The sequence below is a fragment of the Carcharodon carcharias genome (assembly GCF_017639515.1).
Source record: "Carcharodon carcharias isolate sCarCar2 chromosome 27 unlocalized genomic scaffold, sCarCar2.pri SUPER_27_unloc_1, whole genome shotgun sequence".
NCBI lineage: Eukaryota > Metazoa > Chordata > Chondrichthyes > Lamniformes > Lamnidae > Carcharodon > Carcharodon carcharias.
Window position 1 is genome coordinate 6,295,806 of NW_024470624.1, and position 24,062 is coordinate 6,319,867.

Genomic DNA, 24,062 nt, shown 5'->3' on the forward strand with positions numbered 1-24,062 from the left:
GGTCGGACGGGATGATGATGGTGGTGGTGGTGGGTGGGACGGGGAGGGGGGTGTTGTTGTTGGACACCACCCCACCACCCCCCCCCCCCCCCCCCCCACCCCACCCCGTCAGGGACGCCTGGAGGACGTCCCCCAGTTGCATTCCCGCTGTCCTCCCGGGGGGTCTCCTGCCGTGACCGAGTTCCGAGCGGAGCGGTTGCTCCGGGAGTCCCGGGACAGGCACGACGAGCGACGTGCCCCGCCCGGCACCACGAGCGACGTGCCCGGCACCACCAGCGACGTGCCCACGCGTGACTGTTACCCTCCGGAGTGTAATACTCTCCTGTACAGCTGCCCCTTTTGTCATTCGCGACTGAGATCGGGTCGTCGCCCCCAAGACTCTGACTGAAACGTCGAAACCCTTCCTTTTCTCTCCTTTCTCCCTCCCCATCCCGTCTGAAGGCACTGACTCGGCATGCAGTGGGGGGGGGGGGGTGTGAGGGTGAAACAGGGGGGGAGTGGGTGGGCTAGAGCAGCAGCAACCTAGCAGTGCCCCTCCGACCAAGGAGACAGGAGAGCTAAAATTCACACCAAACCGAGCTTCTTTATTAGGTTCTGACTTACACCCGAAGTGCTAACCGAGCGGAGAGAGATAGAGGAAAGGAAGGAAAGGAGGGAGAGACAGACAGACATCCGCCCCTCCCGCCTGCTGTCCTCTCCGGCTGCAGCAGCCCATGCTGCACGCCGCTGGTTTCACGGCTGAAGTCCTCGGGGGGAGGGGGGGGGGGGGGGTTCGGGGCCGTGCTCCCCTGTGGCGGCTCACACAGGGCGGTACCCCCGCCGCCCCCGCCACGCTGCTCCTATGCCACTGCGTTTCTAGAGGCCGGGCTGCAAAAGAGAATGGGTTGATTGATCCCCGGTTATTTTGTCGCTGCCGCCAGCGTCTCCTCAGCGCTTCTGAACGCGCGCGGGGGCGCGCCGAGCTGGGAAGTACCGCGCAGCGCCGAAAATAATAAACCAGACCGCATACCACGGCCGAGAAGTGTTTAGAGGGAACGTCGGCAGCCGTCGAGTCCGCGTGCCTTCCCCCCACCCAATCCCTTGCAGGCGCCGGAGATGAGATGTGGGCTTCACGCGGTACTCCCGGGGCAAGCGCCACGTCCTCCCGCACGCGGCGTCACGTGGTCGGGAGACGCGCGCGACCGTGAAGGGAATTGCAGTCCGCTCCGCTCCGCCCCGCCCCACAACACCACCAACCAATCCGATTCCACCGCCGCATCCCCAGCGGGGACAGTAACCAGGAGCGGCAGGTGGGCGGATCGATCGTTCCCTCTTCTCCGATCCAGGGGGCGCTGAGGTTGACTGCAGCTGCCTGGCCCCCCCCTGGGTCAGCGCGGGCCGTGGAGATGGGACTCTGGGCCTCCCTGCTCTGCGCGAGACCCGAGGCTGTGGATTTACCCAGGGCGATACATGAGAAAGGTGTGCACGTGGGTGGGTGGGATACACCCCCTGCACCAAGTAGGTAAATCGGACACCTTCCCCGCGCCCCCCCAATTAAAAAAAGAAAGCAACACGTGAAGAAGCGCTTACACGGAAGGCTGTCGAAAGGTGGTGTTTCGTGGTGTGGCATTCAACTGTTGGGAGGAGAAAAGGACATCTGGGTTAGTGCACCAGCATCGAAGCAGTTGGGGGGGGGGGGGGGCGTTCTCCCGCGTCCCGATCCATAATTAATTATCCCTCAGCACAGTGTCGTTAGATCCAGGTGACCTGGTCATTTTGACACGGCCGCTGCTGGGATCTTGCTGTGCCCCGAACCGGCAGCCACGTTTCCCACACAAGTAACGCCCGCGCCACACCAGTGCCAGGCAGCGGCCACCACCTCCCCCCCCCCCCCCACCAAGACAGAATCTAATCATCGCCCCCTTGACGTTCAATGGGCATTGCCATCGCTGAATCCCCACCCCCGCAACTATCGACATCCTGGGAGGTTTAATCATTGACCAGAAACTGAACCCAGGACCAGCCCTATAAATACTGCGGCTACAAGAGAAGGTCAGAGGCTGGGAATCCTGCGGAGAGTCACTCACCTCCTGACTCCACACCCCCCCCCCCTCCCCAACAACCCCTGCAAAACCTGTCCGCCCCACGCTCCTGATTTATGGGCACCCGGTGCGGAAGGGGGTCGGAAAGGAGGAGGACCTCCTCGTGAACCTGCTCCTGGGCCTGGCCAAGTTGGCCATTAACAGGTCCAGGCAGCGGGCGATCGACGGGGGAGTCCCACCCGATTGTTTGTCCCTCTTCCGCGGCTACATTCGCTGCCGGATGTCCCTGGAGAGGGAGCACGCGGTGTCTGCTGACACGCTCGAGGCCTTCCGTGCTCGGTGGGCACCGCGGGGACTGGGGTGTTTTGTTGACCCCTTTAATCACATTTTGATTTTAAGTTTGTAAGGTTCCTTTAAATTTTGTCCTTGGTTTTACAGCTGACCTGAATTAGGGGCTGTGCCTGATTTATCCCAATTTTGTTGATTTAGTTTAATTGGTTTCATTTAAAAGATTATCAACAAGGCACAAATCAGGAATGTGATGTAAAACAAGAAATGCAGAAAAGGCTCAGCGGGTCCGGCAGCGTCTGTGGAGAGAGAAACACAGTTAACGCCTGGGCCCATGTGACCCTTCTTCAGAGCTGAAGAGGAGTGGGAATGTGATGAAATTTATACTGTTTAAGGGTGGGGGTGGGGCAGGTGGAGCTGGATAGGAGACCAGCGATAGGTGGGTACAGAGGAGGGATTGACAAAGATGTCCTGAACTAAAGGGCAAAGGGAGTGTTAATGGTGGTGGTTAAAAGGTGCTGATAGCGGCGTAAAGGTAAGAAAGCAGAATGTGATGTTAGCAGCACAAGGTTAGCATTGTGTGAAAGAACAACATGGAGCAAGCAGATGAATAAAAATAAAAATAAGAGGATTAAAAAATAAAAATAAATGCGGAAAAAAGAGGGTGAGGATGGCGGGAAGAGTTCAAGATCTAAAGTCGTTGAACTCAATATTCAGTCTGGAAGGTGGTAAAGTGCCTAATCGGAAGGTGAGGTGCTTTTCCTCCAGTTTGCGTTGAGCTTCACTGGAACAATGCAGCAAGCCAAGGACAGACATGTGGGCATGAGAGCAGGGTGGAGTGTTGAAATGGCAAGCGACAGGGAGGTCTGGGTCATGCTTGCAGACAGACTGAAGGTGTTCTGCAAAGCGGTCACCCGGTCTGCGTTTGGTCTCTCCAATGTTGCACCTTCTACGATTTCATGGGAAGGCGCCGTGGGAAGGGGATGAGGTGTTGGGGGTGATGGAGGAGTGGATCAGGGTGTCCCAGAGGGAATGGTCCCTACAGAATGCTGAAGGGGGGGGGCGGTGTGGGGAAGATGTGTTTGGTGGTAGCATCACGCTGGAGATGGCGGAGGATGATCCTTCGAATGCGGAGGCTGGTGGGGTGAAAAGTGAGGACAAAGGGGGCCCTATCGTGGTCCTGGGAGGGAAGGGGAGGCATGAAGGCAGAGGCTTGGGAGATGGGTCGGACACGGCTGAGGGCCCTGTCAACCACCGTGGGCGGGAAACCTCGGTTAAGGAAGAAGGAATACATGCCAGGAGTGCCATTTTGGAAAGTGGCATCATCGGAGCAGATGAGACAGAGGCGAAGGAACTGAGAAAATGGGATAGAGTCCTTACAGGAAGCAGGGTGTGAGGAGCTGTAGTCGAGGTAGCTGTAGGAGTTGGTGGGCTTGTAACGAATATTGGTGGACAGTCTATCACCAGAAATGGAGACAGAGGGATCAAGGAAGGGAAGGGAAGTGTCTGAGTATGCCACTAATAGCACCTTTTTTAGCACTAACCACTACCATTAACATTCCCTTTGTCCTTACTTAATGACATCTTTGTCAATCTCTTCTTTGTCCCCACCTATTGCTGGCCTTCTAACCAGTTCCAACTTCCCCACCCCCCCTTAAACGATATAAATTTAATCACATTCCCACTTCTCTTCAGCTCTGAGGAAGGTTCGTACAGACTTGAAACGTTAACTCTGTTTCTCTCTCCACAGATGTTGTGAGACCTGCTGAGTTTTTCCAGCATTTTCTGTTTTTGCTTCAGATTTCCAGCACCCACAGTACTTTACTTATATCTTAGTGTGATGGAATACTCCCCACGCCTTGCTGAGTGCAGCTCCAACACTCAAGAAACTCGACACCATCCAGGACAAAGCAGCCTGCTTGATTGACACCACACCTACAAACATTCATTCCCTCTACCACCAATGCACAGTAGCAGCAGCGTGTACCATCTACAAGATGCTCTGCAGGAACTCATCAAGCCTCCTTCAACAGCAAACCCATCAGCTCTACTACCTGGAAGGAGAAGAGTAGCAGACACTTGGGAACATCACCGCCTGCACGTTCCCCTCCGAATCAGACACCATCCTGATTTGGCCATTCCTTCACTGTCACTGGATCAAAATCCTGGAACGCCCTCCCTTACGGCATGATGAGTGTACATGGACGGCAGCGAGTCAGGAAGGCAGTTCACCAGCACCTTCTCAAGGGCAATCAGGCATGTGCAAGAAACTCTGGCCTAGCCAGTGACAAACTAAACCCAAAAACGTGTAAAATGAAAGTCTAATCGCACTCTCCCCTCTCACCACTCATTCGAATCTCTCATCACTCAATCCCCACCCAGTCTAATCCCACTCACCGCACTCACTACCCCTCCCGTCTAATCCCACTCTCCTCACTCACTCCCCACCCAGTCTAATCCCACTCTCCTCACTCACTCCCCACCCAGTCTAATCCCTCTCTCCTCACTCCCCAGCCAGTCTAATCCCTCTCACCACACTCTCCCCACCCAGTCTAATCCCTCTCTCCACACTCTCCTCACCCAGTCTAATCCCACTCTCCTCACTCACTCCCCACCCTCACTCCCCACACAGACAATTATCACTCGCCTCACTCACACTCTATCCAGTCTAATCCCTCTCTCCTCACTCACTCCCCACCCAGTCTAATCCCACTTGCTCCTCACTCACTCACCACCCAGTCTAATCCCGCTTCCTCGCTCACTACCCACACAGCCTAATGTCACTCTCCTCACTCACTCCCCATCCAATCCAATCTCACTCTCCTCACTCCCCCCACCCCCCCCAATCTAATCCCACTCTCTTCACACACACTCCATCCGGCCTAATCCTACTCTCCTCACTCACTGCCCACCCAATCCAATCCCACTCTCCACACTCACTCCCCACCCAGTCTAATCCCACTCTCCTCACTCACTCCCCACCCAGTCTAATCCTACTCTCCTCACTCACTCCCCACCCAGTCCAATCCCACTCTACCCCCTCACATCCCACACAATCAAATCCCACTCTCCTCACTCAATCCCCACCCAGTCTACTCCCACTCTCCTCCCTCACTCCCCATCCAGTCTATTCCAATCTCCTGTGCACAGCTGTAACATTTAAGACTCCTCTCTTCCGACCACTGTCTACCGGTAATTTTCTGTGAGAAGGACAGACTCTTGATTCCACTACAGCTAGTGACGAGGATTTCCAGACTACCATAGACAACCACCTCCCCCCGCAGCGCCCCCCTCACCCACCCCTGCGTGAAGGAATGTGATTGTTGACCTCCTCATTCCAGCTAGCTGTGAAATGTGTTTCGAATTCTCCACTTGGCTCATTACCCTTCTCCTGAGGGTAGCGGGAGGTGAAAACAATCTGTCTGCGTTCACTCACCACCCCCTTGCTGTACGTCCTTTGTAACCAAGTAAATGTAAAGTATACGCCCGCACTCCCTCTTGGATTTTCCAAAGTCCAAGGGGAAGGGCACCGGCCAAGCTGGGGGTGGGGGTGGGGGTGGGGTGGGGTGGTGGAAGCCGACTGGGTTTGATGTCTGCAAACCAGGAGGAAGAGACCGTCTCCGCACACAGCCCCCCCCCCACCAATATCGCCTCCATCCAGTTCGTAAATGTTATAACCAATGGTAAAAACCCGTTACCTAGAGAGCAGTGAGAACGTGGGACTTGTTACCACGTGGGGCGTGTTGTGGTGAATAATGTAGACGCATTTAAAGGGAAACTGGATAAACGCATGAGGGAGGAAGGAATTGAAGGATAGGTGGGTGGGGGTGGGGGGGGGAGAGATGAAGTGGGTGGGGGGGGAGATGAAGTGGGTGGGTGGTGGGGGTGGGGAGATGAAGTGGGTGGGGGGGGGAGATGAAGTGGGTGGGGGCGGAGATGAAGTGGGTGGGTGGGGGGGGGGAGATGAAGTGGGTGGGGGCGGAGATGAAGTGGGTGGGTGGTGGGGGTGGGGAGATGAAGTGGGTGGGGGGGGGAGATGAAGTGGGTGGGGGGAGATGAAGGGGGTGGGGAGATGAAGTGGGTGGGGGGGAAGATGAAGTGGGTGGGGGGGGAGATGAAGTGGGTGGGGGGGAGATGAAGTGGGTGGGGGGGGAGATGAAGTGGGTGAGGTGGAGAGATGAAGTGGGTGGTGGGGAGATGAAGTGGGTGAGGTGGGGAGATGAAGTGGGTGGGGGGGGAGATGAAGTGGGTGGGGGGGGAGATGAAGTGGGTGAGGTGGAGAGATGAAGTGGGTGGGGGGGAGATGAAGTAGGTGGGGGTGGGGAGATGAAGTGGGTGGGGGGGAGATGAAGTGGGTGGGGGGTGGGTGCAGGGAGGAGGCTCGTGTGGAGCATAAACCCACAGTTGGGCCGAACTGCCTGTTTCTGCGCCTTGAACATTTACATCACGATGGAGGTGCGCAAAACCATGAGCAGGGGGGTCCGGGCAGGGTGGACGGGGAAGGAGCCGTTCCCGCTCGTCGTGGGGTCGAGAGCGAGAGGGCGCGGGTTTAAAGCGACCGGCAAAAGGAGCGGAGGTGACACAAAAGAGGGCCAGACCTTTCCACGTGGCGAGCGGTCAACGTCTGGAGCGCTCTGCCTGCGAGCATGGCAGAGGCCTGTTCCATCTAGGCGTTCACCAGGGAAGGAGGCAGTCACCTGAAAAGGGAAGAAGGTGCCGGGTTATGGGGAGAAAGATGGCGTTGGCGGGTGTGGGGGGTGGCACGAGGCGAGTCGCACACTCGGACAGCCGGTGCGGACGCGATGGGACGTGCGGCCTCCTTCCGCGCTGGAACAATCCTGCGCTTGCGTCATCTCGCGTGAGGGCTGCCTGGAGGAAGCAGAAGGCAGTGGAGGAGGAGGGGGGGGGCTGGGGGGGAGGGAGAGGGACTGCAAACCACACTTGTCCTCCGAGCCGAGGCTCGGCAGACTTTGCAGACGTTCCAAGGGGCTTCAACGCTCGTCCGGTGAAGGATCCAGGTGTCCCGGATTACGGGCTCGCAAAGAATCCCTTCCACCTGACGCTGCTGCTCCGGCTGGGAGCCCAGGATCCAGTAGGTGGGCCGGCACAGCGGGCAAGGGGGACCTCTGTGGGCATGCGCACTCGCCCCTCTGCCATGGCTGACTGGTGCAGCGTGCCGGGGCGGACGTGCCTCGCTCTCCTCTCTGACCACCCCCCACCCCCCCCCTCGACTCCCCTCGCCTGTGCCCTGCTCCTCTTGCCATCGTTTAAACCTCTCCGAGCGAGAAGCTCGTGAGTTCGAGGCCCCACTCCGGACCCCCAGGTTCTAGGGCTGAACTCCCCCGCTATCGCTCCCACCACCTACCCCCTCACTACCCTGCCCCCCACCCCCCCCCCCCCCCCCAACCTGTGCCAGTGCTGAGGGAGCAACGCTGCGCTGTCGGAGGCACCTTCTTTCAGATGGGACGTCAAGCCGAGGGCCCCCCCCACCCACCCTGTCTACCCGCCTTGGATGGATGCGCCATATCCTGCCGTGGCCGGTGCTGGAATCGGAGTTGGGGAGTTCCCCAGGGGACAGTAACTCTTATAGAGTCAAAACAATTAAACTGAATTAACAAAATTGGGATAAATCAGGCACAGCCCCTAATTTAGGTCAGCTGTAAAACCAAAAACAAAGTTTAAAGGAAACTTACAACTCTAAACCAAAATGTGATTAAAGGGGTCGATAAAACACCCCAGTCCCCACGGTGCCCACCGGGCACGGAAGGTGCCAGGGGACAGTATCTATCCTTCAACCAACACCCAGTAAAACAGACGGTCCGCTATCTCGTTTACCATGCGGGAACTGGCTGCTGCACTTTGGTACATTGCAGCGCTGATTCCACTTCCGGAATACTTCGATTGGAGCGCCTTGGCTCGTCCCGAGGCCTTCAAGAGCGACATATTTCTTTATCTTTCTTTTTAAAAATCCCGCCTCCGAAGTTAGGAGGCTCAAAATTCGACCCGGTGGGGGGGGCAGGGGGGTGGGGCTTTCGCTCGTGGCCTCAGCCGACGCCCCCAGCCCGGCCACCTCGGGTCCCTGCTGCCCAGTTTCAGCGGTGGTGTGAAGCCCAGGTCCCATCGGCGGGCCAGGCGGGCTGCTCTGCCGATAATGCGGCTTGTGGCGGGGGTTGGCGGCGGGGTGGGTGTTGTGACTGACAGGTGTTGGGGGGGGGGGGGGGGGTAGGGTGGCAGTGGGAGCGAGCAGATCTTTAGCGTCCAACAGAACAGGTTGGAAGTGTATGGCCTTCGATTATCGTCTGCGGAGCATAAGGGGTAGGAGCAGCAGTAGGCCGTTCGATAAGACCGTGGCTGACCCGATTGTGGCCTCAGCTCCACTGCCCTGTCCGCACCCCTTACATGACCCTCAACTCCCTCATCGATCAAATATGTATCTCTAACTCGGTCTCGAATACATTCAAGCACCCGGCCTCCGCGACCTTATTGAATGGCTTGAGGGGCCGAATGGTCTCCTCCTGCTCCTACTCCTTATGTTCCCTGGGGGAGAGAATTCCACAGACTAACGACCCTCTGAAAGAAGAAATTCCTCCTCGTCTCCGTCTTCAATAGGAGACCTCTTATCTTTGAAATACTCGCCCCCCCTGTTCCAAGATTCCTCCATGAAGCAAGAAACATCCTCTCAGCATCCACCCTGTAAAGCCATCCCCGCTACCTCAGGATCTTATCTATTTCAATAAGGTCATCTCTCGTTCCGCTAAACTCCAATGTTCTTTTGATTCAGAGGCTAGAGTGCTATTTAATGAGCTCAGCTGACTGTAGCGCAGTAAGGGGAGCCCCCAAGCGTAAAGAGCAGGACGGGCGACGTGTTGCTGCTGCAGAGTGTGGGTGCTACTGGACAGCAAGATCACGTAGAGTGAACACATCGGTAGTAAATGTTTGCAGCTCGAGGGGCTTCAGATTCGAGTTGAGGAGCTGGAGTCCGAGCTGCAGGCATTGCACCACGGCAGGGAGGGGGAATGTTACCTGGACACTTTGCTCCAGGAGGCGGTCACACTCCTCAGACCATTCAAATTTGATCTGTGATCAGGGGCAGGAGAGTGTGGCGAAGCAGCTATGAGGACCCGGGGGGGTAGCGTTCGGTCCCTGAAACTGTCCAACAGTTATGAGGTTCCTGCAAGCTGTGTGGACGAGAGCGGGAACTGCAGGGAGGATGAACGAACTGACCACGGCACCGTGGTACAGGGAGTCATTCAAGTGAGGGGAGGAAATAGAAACGTAGTAGTAGTGGGGGACAGCACAATTAGGTGGATAGATACTGTTCTCTGCGGCCATGAGCGTGAGTCCCGAAGGCTGTGTTGCCTGGCCGGTGCCAGGGTAAGGTCATCTCCTCAGGGCTGGAGAGGAAATTGGAGTGGGAGAGGAGGGATCCTGTTATCGTCGTCCACGTTGGCACCAACGACATCGATTGGACTAGAAAGGAGGTTCTGCTGAAAGAATTTGAACAGTTAGGAGCTAAATTAAAAAGCAGAACTTCCAAGGTAATAATCTCGGGATTACTATCCGAGCCAGGGCAAACTGGCTTAGGGTAAATAAAGTCGAGGAGTTAAATGCGTGGCTCAAAGATTGGTGTAGAAGGAATGGATTTCGGTTCATGGGGCACTGGCACCAGCACTGGGGTAGAAGGGAGGCTTCACTTGAACCAGTGTCCTAGCAAATTGAATTACTAGGGCAATAGAGACGGCTTTAAACTAAATAGTCGGGGGTGGGGGGGGGGGTGTTCTGGAGAGGGGATACGTAGGGCTAACAAAGCAAAAGGATATGGCAACATTGCAGGGAAGCTGTTTAGGCATTGATACCCAGAGTGTGACAGAAAGGGACAGAGTGTACAAACATTAAAAAAAGCAGCAAATAGGGTCAAGGGGTGGGGGTGGGGGGGTGGTGGATGGCAAAAAGACAAAATTAATGGCTTTTTACTAAATGCACGTAGCATTCAGAACAAAGTAAATGAATTAACGGCACAAATAGAGGTTAATGGGTATGATCTTATAGCCATTATGGAGACGTTACAAGGAGATCAAAGCTGGGAGCTAAATATTCAGGGGTATGTGACTTTTCGAAAGGACAGGCAGGAAGGAAAGGGTGGTGGGGTAGCTTTGTTAGTACCAGATAGAATAAGTACGATAGCAAGAAATGATCTTGGATCGGAAGATGTAGAATTTATACGGGTGGAGGTGAGAAATAACAAGGGGAAGAAGACACTGGTGTGAGTAGTCTATAGGCCCCCTAACAGTAGCTATACTGTAGGGCAGAGAATAAATCAGGATTTAATGAAGGCATGTTAAAAAAGCAGTACATTAATTATGGATGACTTTAATCTTCATGTAGATTGGGAAAATCAAATTGGCAGAGGTAGACATGAGCAGCAATTCATGGGACAGTTTCCTAGAACAAATGTTGTGAATCTAACCAGGGATCAGGCTATTTTGGATCTTGTAATGTAATGAAGCAGGTTTAAGAAATGATCTCAGAGTAAAAGATCCTCTAGGAAACAGTGACCATAAAATGGTAGAATTTAGCATTCAGTTTGAGAGTGAGAAACTTGGGTCGGAAACAACTGTGCTAAACTTAAATAAGGGAATTACAAGGAAATGACGGCAGAGTTGAATGGAGTGGACTGGGAAAGGAGTTTAGCAGAAAAGATAGTTGATGAACAATGGCAGACGTTTAAGAAAATAGTTCATGACTCACAACAAAAATATATCCCAGTGAGGAAGAAGGATTCTAGGAAGGGGATAAACCAACCATGGTTAACCAAGGAAGTTAAGGATCGTATCAAATTGAAAGAAAAAACATACAATGTGGCAAAGATTAGTTGTAAGCCAGAGGATTGGGAAAGCTTTAAAAACCAACAAAAGCTAACCAAAAAAAAATAAAGAGGGAGAAAATAAACTTTGAGGGTAGACTATCAAGTAATATAAAAATGGAAAGTAAGAGCTTCTTTAAATATATAAAAAGGAAGAGAGGGGCCAACATGAACATAGTCTCTTTAGAGAATGAAGCTAGGGAAATAATAATGGGGAACCAGGAAATGGCAGAGAAGTTAAATAAATACTTTGCATCAGTCTTCACGGTAGAAGATACCGATAGCATTCCAAAAAATATTAAATAATCACGGGGAAAAAGGGGGTTAGGAAATAAATACAACGACTTTCACTAGAGAAAAAGTACTAGGGAAACTAATGGGGCTAAAGGCTGATAAGTCCACTGGACTCGGTGGGTTGCAGCCTAGGATATTAAAGAAAGTAGCTACACAAATAGTGGACGAACTGGTAGCAATCTTTAGATTCTGGAAAAGTCCCAGAGGATTGGAAAATTGCCAATGTAACACCCTTATTCAAAAAGGGAGGGAGACAAAACACAGGAAACTATTGGCCAGTTAGCTTAACATCTGTCACTGGGAAAATGTTAAAGTCTATTATAAAGGATGTAATAGCAGAGCATTTAGAAATACATTATATAATCAAGCAGAGTCAACATGGCTTCATGAAGGGGAAATCATGCCTGACGTATTTATTGGGCTTCTTTGAGGAGGTAACAAGTAGGATAGATAAAGGGGCACCAGTTGATGCAATATATTTGGATTTCCAAAAGGCTTTCAATAAGGTACCGCACATAAGGCTACTTAATAAGAGCCCATGGTGTTTGGGACAGTATATTAGAATGGATAGAGGATTGGCTAATTAATAGAAGCCAGATAGTTGGGATAAAGGGGGTATTTTCGGGATGGCAACCTGTAACCAGTGGAATGCCACAGAGATCAGTGCTGAGGCCACAATTATTTACAATATATATTAATGACTTACATGAAGGAAGTGAATGTATTGCCGCCAAGTTTGTGGATGACACAAAAAGAGGTGGGAGGCAAGTGGTGAGGATGACACAAAGAGTCCACAGAGGGATATAGACAGGTTAGGTGAGTGGGCAAAAACTTGGCAGGTGGAATATAACGTGGGAAAAGTGAGGTTATGCAACTTGGCAGGAAGAATAGAGCTGAATATTATTTATATGGAGAAAGACTGCAGAAAGCTACAGCACAGAGGGATTTGGGGATCCTCGTGCATGAATCACAAAAAGCTACCATACAAGTTCAGCAGGTAATAGGGAAGGGAAATGGAATGTTGGCCTTTATTTCAAAGGGAATGGAGTATAAAAATAGGGAAGTCTTGCTAAAACTATACAAGGCACTAGTTAGACCACACCTAGAATACTGAGAACAGTTTTTGGTTCCCTTATCTAAGGAAAGATATACTGGCATTGGAGGCAGTCCAGAGAAGGTTCACTAAGTTGATCCCGGGGATGGAGGGATTTTCTCATGAGGAGAGGTTGAGTAGGTTGGGCCTGTACTCATTAGAGTTTAGAAGAATGAGAGGCGACCTTATTGAAACAGATAAGATTCTGAGGGGGTTTGACAGGGCAGATGCTGAGAGGTTGTTTCCCCTTGTGGGAGAGTCTAGGACCAGAGGGCATAATCTCAGAGTAAGGGGTCACCCATTTTAAGACAGAGATGAGGAGGAATTTCTTCTCTCAGAGTTTAGTGAATCTGTGGAATTCTTTACCACAGAGGGCTGTAGAGGCTGGGTCATTAAGTATATTCAGGGCTGAGATAGACAGATTTTTAATCAGTGAGGGAATCAAAGGTTATGGGGAAAAGGCAGGGAAGTGGAGTTGAGGATTATCAGATCAGCCGTGATCTCATTGAATGGCGGAGCAGACTCGATGGGCCGAATGGCCTACTTCTGCTTCTACGTCTTATGGTCTTGCCAGCAGCTTATCAAGCCATTACCCCTCTCCCCCCCACCCCAGCACTCCTTCAGGAGCTCTGCTGTCCTGAGGTTCGCAACATGTCTGGCTAAGGAAGGAGAGAGAGAGAGAAATTCATACTGGGGCTGGGCCAAGTTTGAATGTGCTGTTCTGACCCAAGTGAGGGATCGGAACCCCGGAGAAAGAGACCTCAGGAAGAGGGCCTCCCTTCATGCTCACTAAACCGAAGAACTTGTGCTTGTAGGGCGTTTTTCAACACCACTGGACGTCCCAAGAGCTTCACAGCTAATGAAGTGCTTTTTTTTTAAAAAAAAGGTGTAGTCACCATTGCAATAGGAACAGTGGAAGGCCGTTTTACTCCCCCGAGCCTGTTTTGCTGCCATTCAATGAGATTGCGGCTGACCTGCGACCTATCGACCTGCGTGCCCCCCCTTCTGCCCCCACAACCCCCACCCCACCCCAATCCCTTAATGCCTTCGGTTAACAAAACAAAAATAAATCTCTCAATCTCGGATTTAAAAATCTACAATTGATCTTGTGGAAAACGTGAGAGACGGGCACAGCAAGATCCCACGAACGACAGTGGTGCAGACGACCAGATCGTCTGTCCTTCGGTGATGTTGGTAGAGGGATAAATATTGGCCCCAAGTCACCGTGGGGAAGCTCCTCTTCCAGTGGTGACCGTGGTGATCTTTTTACGTCCACCTGAGAGAGAGCAGACCAGGCCTTCGGTTTTTAAAGTTTCATCAGAAATACAGCGCCTCCCACGGCGCGGCACCTCCTCAGTGCTGGCACTGGGCGTGTCAGGCCTGGACTACGGGGGCCTGGAGTCTCTGGAGTGGGGTTGGCTGGAACCAATTCGACCCTCTGATTCCCAGAGGTGCCAGTGAAACCCGCTGAGTCACTGGGTGCCACCCAGTTTCTTCACAGAGATGTAACTGGGTTAAAAAAAAATGGACATCGAGGCAGAGGAAGTTACAATTGGAAAGAGGTGGGTTTTAAGGAGGGTCTTAAAGGAGAGAACAGGTGGAGAGATTTAATTCCAGGGCATAAGGCGAAGATTGCGGAGGCTGGGTCACTGAAAGTCAGACAAAGTTGTCTGATGTAAGAGGAGTAGAGAGGTTATAGGGCTGTACGAAATATTAACTCCTGACCTAGCATTGTAAGACACTGCAAACACTGGGATACCTCTGGGCACTGGAAATGCCTGCACTGTAAACACTAGAACATCACTGGGCTATGATACCTGCATTGTAAACACCAGAACATCACTGGGCTATGGTACCTGCACTGTAAACATCAGAACACCACTGGGCTATGATACCTGCACTGTAAACACTAGAACATCGTTGGGCTATGATACCTGCACTGTAAACATCAGAACACCACTAGGCTATGATACGTGCACTGTAAACACTGGAACATCACTGGGCTATGATACCTGCACTGTAAACAATGGAACATCACTGGGCTATGATACCTGCACTGTAAACACTGCAACATCTCTGGGCTATGATACCTGCACTGTAAACACCAGAACACCACAGGGCACCAGCAATGCCTGCACTGTAAGCACTGAAACATCACAGAGCTCTGATGATGCTTGCAGTGTAAACAGTGGAATACCTCTGGACTATGATACCTGCACTGTAAACACTGGGGTATCTCTGGGCTCTGGTATGCCTGCAATTTAAACACTAGGACTCCCCTGGGCACTGACAATGCCAGCACTGTAAACTCTGGGACCCCTCTGGGCACTGGCAACAGCAGCACCTTATAATCTGAGATCCTTCTGGGAACTGGCGATGGCAGCACTGTAGACTCTGGGACCCCACTGGGCAATGGTAATGTCTGCCATTGAGTTGCTGCCCCAAATCCTTAAGAGTCTCCCATACTGGCATGCCCTCATCACTGGTTTAACTTGATTAGGCTTTACCTGAATTGGACGTCGAGGTTCGCCGTTCACTGAGGGAGTCTGACGGCTGTTGTTCAGTCCTAGAGAAAAAAAACACAACGCAGTCACTTGGTAGTACAAAACTTGAGTACCGCTGAAAAGAGAGACGTCTTGCCAAAGCTTATCGCCTTGCGGTCATCAGGACAAACACAAGAATGCCAATGGTCACAACAATTTATACCACAGGAGAAAGGACGGATTGGCAAGTTGACTCCCATTGGCCTAGTATAGGCCACGCTCAACCAGCCCGCCCTTGCAAAACCTAAAATGAAACATCGACTGTTAGCTGTGATTCTGTGATTGGACGGCACTTGTTGAACAACCCTGAGTGCGCCAATAGCCTCACGAACAACCAATTTAAGATAATCAGTTGAGCTCGTAACAGGGGTCATTTACGCTTGCTGGAAGCAACATACATTCATACGCACTGAGCCACATCCTGCAAATAAGAGGGATACGTTCACGCCTTGTGCCATTTTTGAATTATCCGTGAGTTTGGGAGCCTTCCTCCATGGCAACGCCTCGGCCAATCAGAGTCGACTTGCCAACGAATCAGCATCCATTCCTCCTGCAGTATAAATTGTTGTGATCGTCTGAAATTTGACATTCTTGCATTTGTCCCGAGATGAAAAGCTTCAGCAACATTTCTCTCTTTTCAGCAACAAAAAAAAACCCATACTTGTCCCACGGGCCATCGCATCATCGGGGGAAGCCCGCTGTGATTACCAACGTGGGGTAGCAGGCCGGCGGTGGTGGTGGGGTTGGGGGACAATGGGGGTGAACAGAATCCTCAGTGGGGTTTTGGGAGTGACAGACCACAGGTGGGCTGGGATGGGGAGGGGAGAGAGACTGCAATGGTTGTGTGAGCGAGCGGAGGGTGCAGGGGTTAGGGGAGAGAGGCTGCGTGGAGGTGAGAAAAGGAGAGAGAGAGAGAGAGCCCAGGATGAGGGGGAGGGGAGAGAGCCCATGGTGATGGCTTGAGGGAAGGGCAGGAGGCCATCATGGGATGGGGTAGGGGAGTGGTGCAAAAAGTTGTGGAGTCTGCTTTAGACGTAGTGGTAACGCCACTGGGCTAGTAACCCAGAGAGCCAGGTTAATGCTCTTGAGTGGGGGGGGGGGGGGTGCAACACAGGTTCAAATCCCACCAAGGCAGCTGGTGGGATTTAAATTCGATTAATAAATAAATCTGGAATTATCAAGCTAGTCTCCATAGTGGTGACCATGACAATTATCACTGGTCGTCGTTACAAACCCATCTGATTCACTAATGCCCCCTTTAGGGAAGGGAGATCTGCCGTCCTGACCCGATCCGGCCTACACGTGACTCCAGACCGCCCCCACCCCCCCTGCCCCCCCCCCCCCCACCTCACCCCCAACAGCAATGCGGTTGACTCTTAACTGTCCCTCTGAAATGGCCGAGCAAGTCACTCGGTGCAAGGGGCAATTAGGGATGGGGGCAACAAATTCTGGGGTCTTGCCAGAGCCTCCTACACCCCATCAAAGAATATATCAGAAAAGTGAAGGAAGCAAACCACGGTATGTCAGGTGGATGGTGGGGTCGGGGTTGATGGACGGCCTCAAAACATTCGACGGTGGCCATGAAACTTTGAAATGATACGAGATAAGCGCTTGGCCAAGATGGTGGCGCAAGTACACGAACTCCTCCGTTTGGGGGGAGAGGGGCTGGGTGTGGGGGAGGGGGTGTCCCACCCTGGCGACTCAGTGCGGGGACTGGCAGCATGAAGCCCGTGCTCAGATTGTACGGACGTCGCGCTGAGAGAGGGAGCGAGAAGCGGGAGTGGTCGGAGGCTGCAGAGCCGAGCTTCAAGTGGACCCTCAGTCTTTTCTGCACCCCGCCCCGCCTTCCCACACCCCCAACAACGTGGGGGGGAGGGTGAGGGGAAGGGTGAGGGTGAGGCAGGGAGGAGGAGGGTGAGGGTGAGGTGGGGGAGAGGGAGGGAGAGGGTGAAGCGGGGAGGGGGAGGTGAGGGAGGGGAGGGGGAGGGTAAGGTGGGGAAGGGGAGGGTGAGGCAGGGAGGGTGAGGCGAGGGGGAGGAGGGGGGAGGGCGAGGCGGGGAGGGTGAGGGTGAAGCGAGGGAGGGTGAGGGTGAAGTGAGGGTGAAGTGAGGGGAGGCTGAGGGTGAAGCAAGGGAGGGGCAGGGTGAGGGTGAAGCGGGGAGGGTGAGGGTGAAGTGGGGAGGGTGAGGCGAGGGGGAGGGTGAGGTGGGGAAGGGGAGGGTGAGGCGAGGAAAGGGCAGGGGGAGGCGGGGGAGGGTGGGGTGGTGGCGCCGGGAGCCAGAGAGTGCCTTACCGACAAGCCGCAGAGGGTTAGTGTAAACTGCCAGGGGGGCAGGCCTGGAGCTCTGAGGGGGAAGCCCGGCACCTCCGAGGCCGTATCCCTGCGAGGAGCCCTGCCCTCCGCTCACCGGGATGGTCAGCAGGGTCGGGGTTCTGGGCGCCGACCTGCAAGGAAGAAGAGCCGTATCATCGTCCCTTTCTGGTCACAGGCACTGAAGGCATCCGCGACCCCCTTATTTTTAAACAGTGACCCCCACCCCCCCATTACCGTTCTAGATTCTCCCACAAGAGGAAACGTCCTCTCTACATCCGACCCCTCAGGGTCTTGCAGGTTTCAATCAAGTCGCCTCTCACTCCTCTAAAAACTCCAGCGGATACAAGCCCGGCCTGTCCAACCTTTCCTCGTAAGATAGGCCGCCCCGTCCCTGGCATTAGCCTCCCTTCATGTCCTCTCTGAGCTCATCTTGTCCATGAGACCCACCTCCTTGTTCCCTCGATGCGGCTCCCACGGAGCTGCTGATCACCCGACTTCCCCGCCTGGGCCGAATGTGCGTCAATATTGTAAATGGTTCACCCCGTTGCGCCTCTCCCCTTTAAAATCGTCGCCATCGCTCCTCTCCTCCAAACTAACGACCTCCAACCTCCTTCTCTCTCCGATGTCCTCGGACGCGTTGCCGACTTCCCGAATCCGTTCCCCGGAGCTCCATGTGCGAATCCCTCCGACCGGGCTCCCACCCCTGCCTCAGCACCGAGGGGGTTCTTGTCGAAGTCGCGGTCGATAATCCTCGGTGACCGTGACGGGGGTAAACTTTTGCTCCCCGCCTTTGACACGGGTCGACCCCGCCGTCCTCCTCCAACGCCTCTCCCCCTGCCGTCCGGCTGGGTGGGGCTGCTCTCGCCCGCTTCCATTCTTATCCACCTCATGGTGGCCGTAGAATCACTTGCAAGGGCTTCGCGCCTCCCCCCCCCCCACCAACCCCGCGTCCCACACCCGTTACCTCCGGCTGAGCAGAAATCCCCTCCAATTAAACATCGGGGAGGCTGAGCCACGTTTTTTTTCGCTCCCTGCATCCAAACTCCCTTCTCCGGCTACCGACTCCATCCTTCTCCCTGGGAACAGCCCAGGGTTAAAACCAGTTCTGTCCGCAGCCTTGGTGTCGCGGTTGACCCCCCCCCCGCCCCCACCCCCCGAGGTGAGCTTCCAGCCGCACACCCGTGCCGTCACCGAGATCGCCTATTTCCACGTCCGTGGCATCATCCAACTCCACCTCCCCCCCCCAGCCCCATCACCCCACCACCCCCGTCTCAGCTCATCCGCTGCTGAAGCCCTCATCCACACCCTAGGTCACCTCTGGGCTCAGCTGTTCCAGCACCATCCCAGCTGCTCTCCCACATCCCACCCTCCGTAAACTTCAGCCCGTCCGAAACTCTGCTGCACCCCCACCCCCACCGCCCCCCACCCCCAGTGTCTTAATTCGCAGCAAGTTCCGTTCCCTCTGTCGCCCCGCTGTGCTTGTTGGCCCAGGTATGGCTCCCAGTCAAGCAAGGCCTCGATTTTAAAATTCTCTTCCTTGTTTTCAGAGCCCTCCAGGGCCTCACCCCTCCCCATCCCTGTAATCTCCTCCAGTCCCACCATCCTCCGAGATCTCTGTGCTCCTCTGACTCTGGCCTTTTGCAGGCTCTCTGATCTTAATCGCTCCACCGTTGGCAGCCATATCTTCAGCTGCGTGGATCCCAAGCTCTGGAATTCCCTCCCTAAACCTCTCCCCTTCTCTACCTCGCTTTCCTCCTTTAAGGTGCTCCTCAAAACTGATCTCATCGACCGCGCTTTTGGAAATATCTCCTTAGGTGCCAGCTCGATGTCATACTTTGCTTTATCAAGCTCCTGTGAAGCGCCTTGGGACCTTTTATTACGTTAAAGGCGTTATACAAATTGTTGTTGTTGAGACAGAGAGGCACACATTGAGAGAGACAGCAAGAGAGAGAGGTAGAGAGCGAGAGACAGCAAAAAAGCAAGAGTGAGATAGAGACGGCAAGAGCAAGATAGACGGGAAGAGGGAAGGATAAAGAGAGGGGGATTGAGAAAGGAAGAGACACAGAGGGATAGAGAGTGAAGGAGAGAGAGAAAGAAACAGCAATAGACAGACAAGAGAGAGAGATAAAGAGAGGGGCAGAGAGAGAAAGAGACACAGAGGGGTAGAGAGTGAAAGAGAGAAAGAGACAGCAATAGACAGACAACAAGAGGAGGATAAAGAGAAGGGCAGAGAGAGAAAGAGACACAGAGGGGTAGAGAGAGAGACAGACAGCAATAGTGAGACACAGACAGCAAGAGAGAGGGATAAAGAAAGAGACAGGGAGAGAAAGAGACACAGAGGGATAGAGAGTGAAAGAGAGAGAAAGAGACAGCAACAGACAGACAGACAACAAGAGGACGATAAAGAGAGGGGCAGAGAGAGAAAGAGACACAGAGGGGTAGAGAGAGAGAAGAGAGAGAGAGACAGCAGTAGTGAGACAGACAGCAAGAGAAGGATAGAGAGATAAAGAGAGGGACAGAGAGAGAGAGAGACAGTGTGAGCGAGAGACAGTGAGGCACAGAGATAGAGAGGCAGCGAAGCACAGGGAGAAAGAGAGGCACAGAGAGACAAAGAGAGAGTCAAAAACAGAGCCTGCAAGACCTCACCTATAGGAGAAGCTGTCTCCAGAACCTGCAGAAGGTGAGCCTAAATCAAAAAGATAAATTAACTTTGCCGCAAATATAAATTCAGACACTCTCACAACACCATATATATATATATATATATATATATATGTCTCCCCTCACCCTCCCTGGTCCAGTCTGTACTGTTAAATTATCCCAGCCCTGGGGGGGATGGGGGTGGGGGAGCCAGGCAGTCAGGGAGGGAGGACTACAGTTGGCACCTAGCCGCAAGAAGAGCTCAGGTTCCATCCCTGCTGAGCGAGCCGATCCCTTTAGAAACGGGCGGTGTCGGGCTGGTCTCAGGGGTGGTGGGGCGGGGGTAGTGGGGGAAGGTGGCGTGGTGGTTGGGCTGGGCTGGGGGGTGTAAATGGCGGGAAGCTAGATCTGTTCTCAATACACCTCCAGGTCGGGGAGGGAAACAGCCGCAGGAGTACCGGCTCCTAATCCACCCACTCTGTTCGGTGACCAACGCTGGAGAAGCTTCTCTTTTTAATCCATTCGCGAGGGGCGTGTGGGCGGCACTGGTGGGGGGGGGTTAGGCCCCAGCGCTTGTTGTCCGTCCCTAACTGCCCCTGGAGTAGGCAGCGGTGAGCCGTCTTCCTGAACCGCTGCAGTCCCTGCGCCCAAGTGTGTCTGCGCGAGCCAGCGAGCGAGACAGGGGCAACGCCGGAGGCGACGGTAGGATGGTACAGCGCAGGAGGAGGAGGAGTAGGAGGAACAGGAGGAGGTGGTGGAGGAGGAGGAGGGGGAGGGGGAGGAAGAGGAGGATAGGAGGGAGGAGGAGGAGGAGAGGAGGGAGGAAAAGGAGGAGGGGGAGGAGGAGGAGGAAGAGGAGGAGGAGGAAAAGGAGGCGGAAGAGGAGGATGAGGAGGAAAAGGAGGAAGAGGAGAGGAGGGAGGAGGAGGAGGAGGAAAAGGAAGAGGTGGAGGAAAAGGAGGAGGAGGAAGAGGAGGAGGAGAAGGAGGAAGAAGAGGAGGAGGAGGAAAAGGAGAAGGAAGATGAGGAGAAGGAGGGGGGAGGAGGAGGAGAGGAGGAGGGGGCGAGGAGGAGGAGGTGGAGGAGGAGGGGAGGAGGAGGAGGGGGAGAAGGAGGAGGAGGAGGGGGAGAAGGAGGAGGAGGAAGAGGAGGAGAGGGAGAAGGAGTAGGAGGAGGGGGAGGAGGAAGAGGAGGAGGGGAGGAAGAGGAGGAGGTGGAGGGGGAGGGGGAGGAGATGGGGAGGGGAGGAGGAGGGGAGGAGGAGGAGGGGAGGGGCAGGGGGAGGAGGAGGGGAGGGGGAGGAGCTCAAAATCCCAACCGCTCTTTACACTGTTGAAAAAGCTTCGCCTTGTGTCGGGGCCTCCACCTCGCTTCAAACCTGCGCCCTCGGCTCCTCTGCCCTACGGCCGCCGACATTTGCCGGGAACTCGGGCAGGACTGCGGTGGGCCGGTGCCCGTTTTCACAGCCGGTGGGGGGGGGGGGGGGAGTGTGACTAGACCGGGATCAGTAAGAGGGCGCTGTTGCCTTGTTTCCATCGCGGTAACGTTGCTGGCAATCGAGGAAGGTCCTTCGCAGGGCGCTGGCCGAGGACACGGCATCCGAGTGTCCCGTCCGGCCGGAGGGCCTGCTGGCATCACCCGGGGGCTGGGGTGGGGGGCGTGGGGGCGGCTGGGTCAGGCTGCTAGGGAGTCAGGTTTCGCAGGAGAGGCCGGATCAGGTCAAGGACATGGCTACGGCGATGAGGTGGTCCTCGGGGAGGCCTGGGAGGGCGATGGGCGCTGGGGCGAGCCGAGGTAAAACATGGGCCACTGAGACTGACGCGTGTTCAGTGGCGGGGGGGGGTTATGATTCACCTCGAGCAGGGGGAAGGCCCGGTCCACAGTGTGTCTCCCCCTCCTCCCCCAGGGAATGTCTCCCAGTCTTGTCTCCCCCTCCCCCTCCCCCAGGGAATGTCTCCCAGTCTTGTCTCCCCCTCCCCCTCCCCCAGGGAATGTCTCCCAGTCTGTCTCCCCCTCCCCCAGGGAATGTCTCCCAGTCTGTCTCCCCCTCCCCCTCCCCCAGGGAATGTCTCCCAGTCTGTCTCCCCCTCCCCCAGGGAATGTCTCCCAGTCTGTCTCCCCCTCCCCCAGGGAATGTCTCCCAGTCTGTCTCCCCCTCCCCCTGTCCCAGGGAATGTCTCCCAGTCTGTCTCCCCCTCCCCCAGGGAATGTCTCCCAGTCTGTCTCCCCCTCCCCCTGTCCCAGGGAATGTCTCCCAGTCTGTCTCCCCCTCCCCCTGTCCCAGGGAATGTCTCCCAGTCTGTCTCCCCCTCCCCCTGTCCCAGGGAATGTCTCCCAGTCTGTCTCCCCCTCCCCCAGGGAATGTCTCCCAGTCTGTCTCCCCCTCCCCAGGGAATGTCTCCCAGTCTGTCTCCCCCTCCCGCTGCCCCAGGGAATTTCTCCCAGTCTGTCTCCCCCTCCCCCTGCCCCAGAGAATGACTCCCAGTCTGTCTCCCCCTCCCCCAGAGAATGAATCCAGTCTGTCTCCCCTTCCCTCCGCCTGGGGAAATGACCCCCTGCCTGTCTCCCCACCCCCTCCCCCCGTGGAATGACCCCCTATTTGTATCTCCTTCTCGCTCCTCAGGAAATGACCCCCAGTCTGTTCCCCCCTCCTCCTTCTCCACCCCCACAGTATGACACCCACAGTCGCTCTCCCTCCCTCTCCCAGGAGACACCCCCAACCCCACCCCTCCTTTCCGACTGTGACTCTGCAGGCGGTTCACTCACCCATGGTCGTGTCTCTGGGCGTGCTCCTCCCGGAGGCTACAGAGCTCCCTCTGGGGGTCTGCAAACAAACGAGGGAGGAGTCACCGTATGGGCAGCACGTGAGCTTTAGTGATTGCTCCGAGTGTTTAGCGATGCATTCGGTTCCACGACTTTGTGTCAGAAAAGGTGCAGAGCCCCTACCCCATCCACCGACCTGTTCGGACAGAATTCCACATTGGCCCCAAGCCCCGAACCCTCCCTCGGGTGCTGGTGCCCCGCAATATGAGCCGCCTCGGGGACATGCCCTCTGTGCCATTTGACACGGCACGGAGGAGCATTGTGTATGGACTGCTGCTGCACACCTTTCATTTTCTCTCCCTTGTCCGCCGCCTGGACACGCCGGGGCGTGCCTTGTTGCCGTCCGGTGGCAGAGGCCCCCGATGGGAGGCCCTCTACGGAGGTGTTCTCCCCCTTTCTATCGGGGACCTGGGTTGGAGGGTGTTGCATGCAGTAGTCCCCTATAATCGTAGGATGCATAGGTTCACGGCCTCCCAGGATACCTGCCCTTTTCGCGGTCTTGTGGAGTCCGTGGACCATGCTTATATAGGGTGTGGTAGGTTGCACTCCCTTTTTAGTTATCTAAAAAACCTGTTATTAATGTTTTGTTTGCACTTCAGCCCCACGCTCCTGATCTCTGGGCACCCGGTGCGGAGGGGGGTCGGGAAGGAGGAGGACCTCCTCGTGAACCTGCTCCTGGGCCTGGCCAAGTTGGCCATTAACAGGTCCAGGCAGCGGGCGATCGATGGGGGAGTCCCGCCCGATTGTTCCTCTTCCGCGGCTACGTTCGCGGCCGGATGTCCCTGGAGATGGAGCACGCGGTGTCTGCAGACAAGCTTGAGGCCTTCCGTGCCCGGTGGGCATCGCGGTTACTGGGGTGTTTTGTGGACCCCTTTAATCACATTTTGGTTTAAAAGTTTGTAAGTTTCCTTTAAACTTTGTTCTTGGTTTTACAGCTGACCTGAATTAGGGGCTGTGCCTGATTTATCCCAATTTTGTTAATTTGGTTTAATTGTTTTAACTCTATAAGAGTTACCCTACCCACCGAGGCCTCAGTTACCACCCTCCCGGATTCTGCAGATTTTGCACTGGGCGCTCGGACTGCGCGGCGACCGGTTTCCCTGACTGGAGAGCCGCACCTCAGCGTGGGGAGCTTTCTGCTTTCCAATTGGCCCACGGAGCCAGTGCGTCACAAGGATGGGCC

General features: G+C 54.8%; 1 protein-coding gene across 1 annotated transcript in view; it reads right to left on the reverse strand.

Annotated features, from left to right (window-relative positions):
- Positions 1–563: 563 nt before the first annotated feature.
- LOC121273759 (RING finger protein 212B-like) overlaps positions 564–24,062 on the reverse strand; it is a 37,433-nt gene continuing 13,934 nt past the window's right edge. Inside the window, exons 6-11 of the mRNA XM_041180919.1 lie at positions 22,823–22,880; positions 20,063–20,102; positions 17,396–17,547; positions 15,067–15,125; positions 1,570–1,613; positions 564–867 (exon numbers count right to left, since the gene is read on the reverse strand). Of these exons, the coding sequence (XP_041036853.1) occupies positions 840–867; positions 1,570–1,613; positions 15,067–15,125; positions 17,396–17,547; positions 20,063–20,102; positions 22,823–22,880 (381 nt within the window). The 3' untranslated portion in view covers positions 564–839. The remainder of the gene's footprint in view (positions 868–1,569; positions 1,614–15,066; positions 15,126–17,395; positions 17,548–20,062; positions 20,103–22,822; positions 22,881–24,062) is intronic.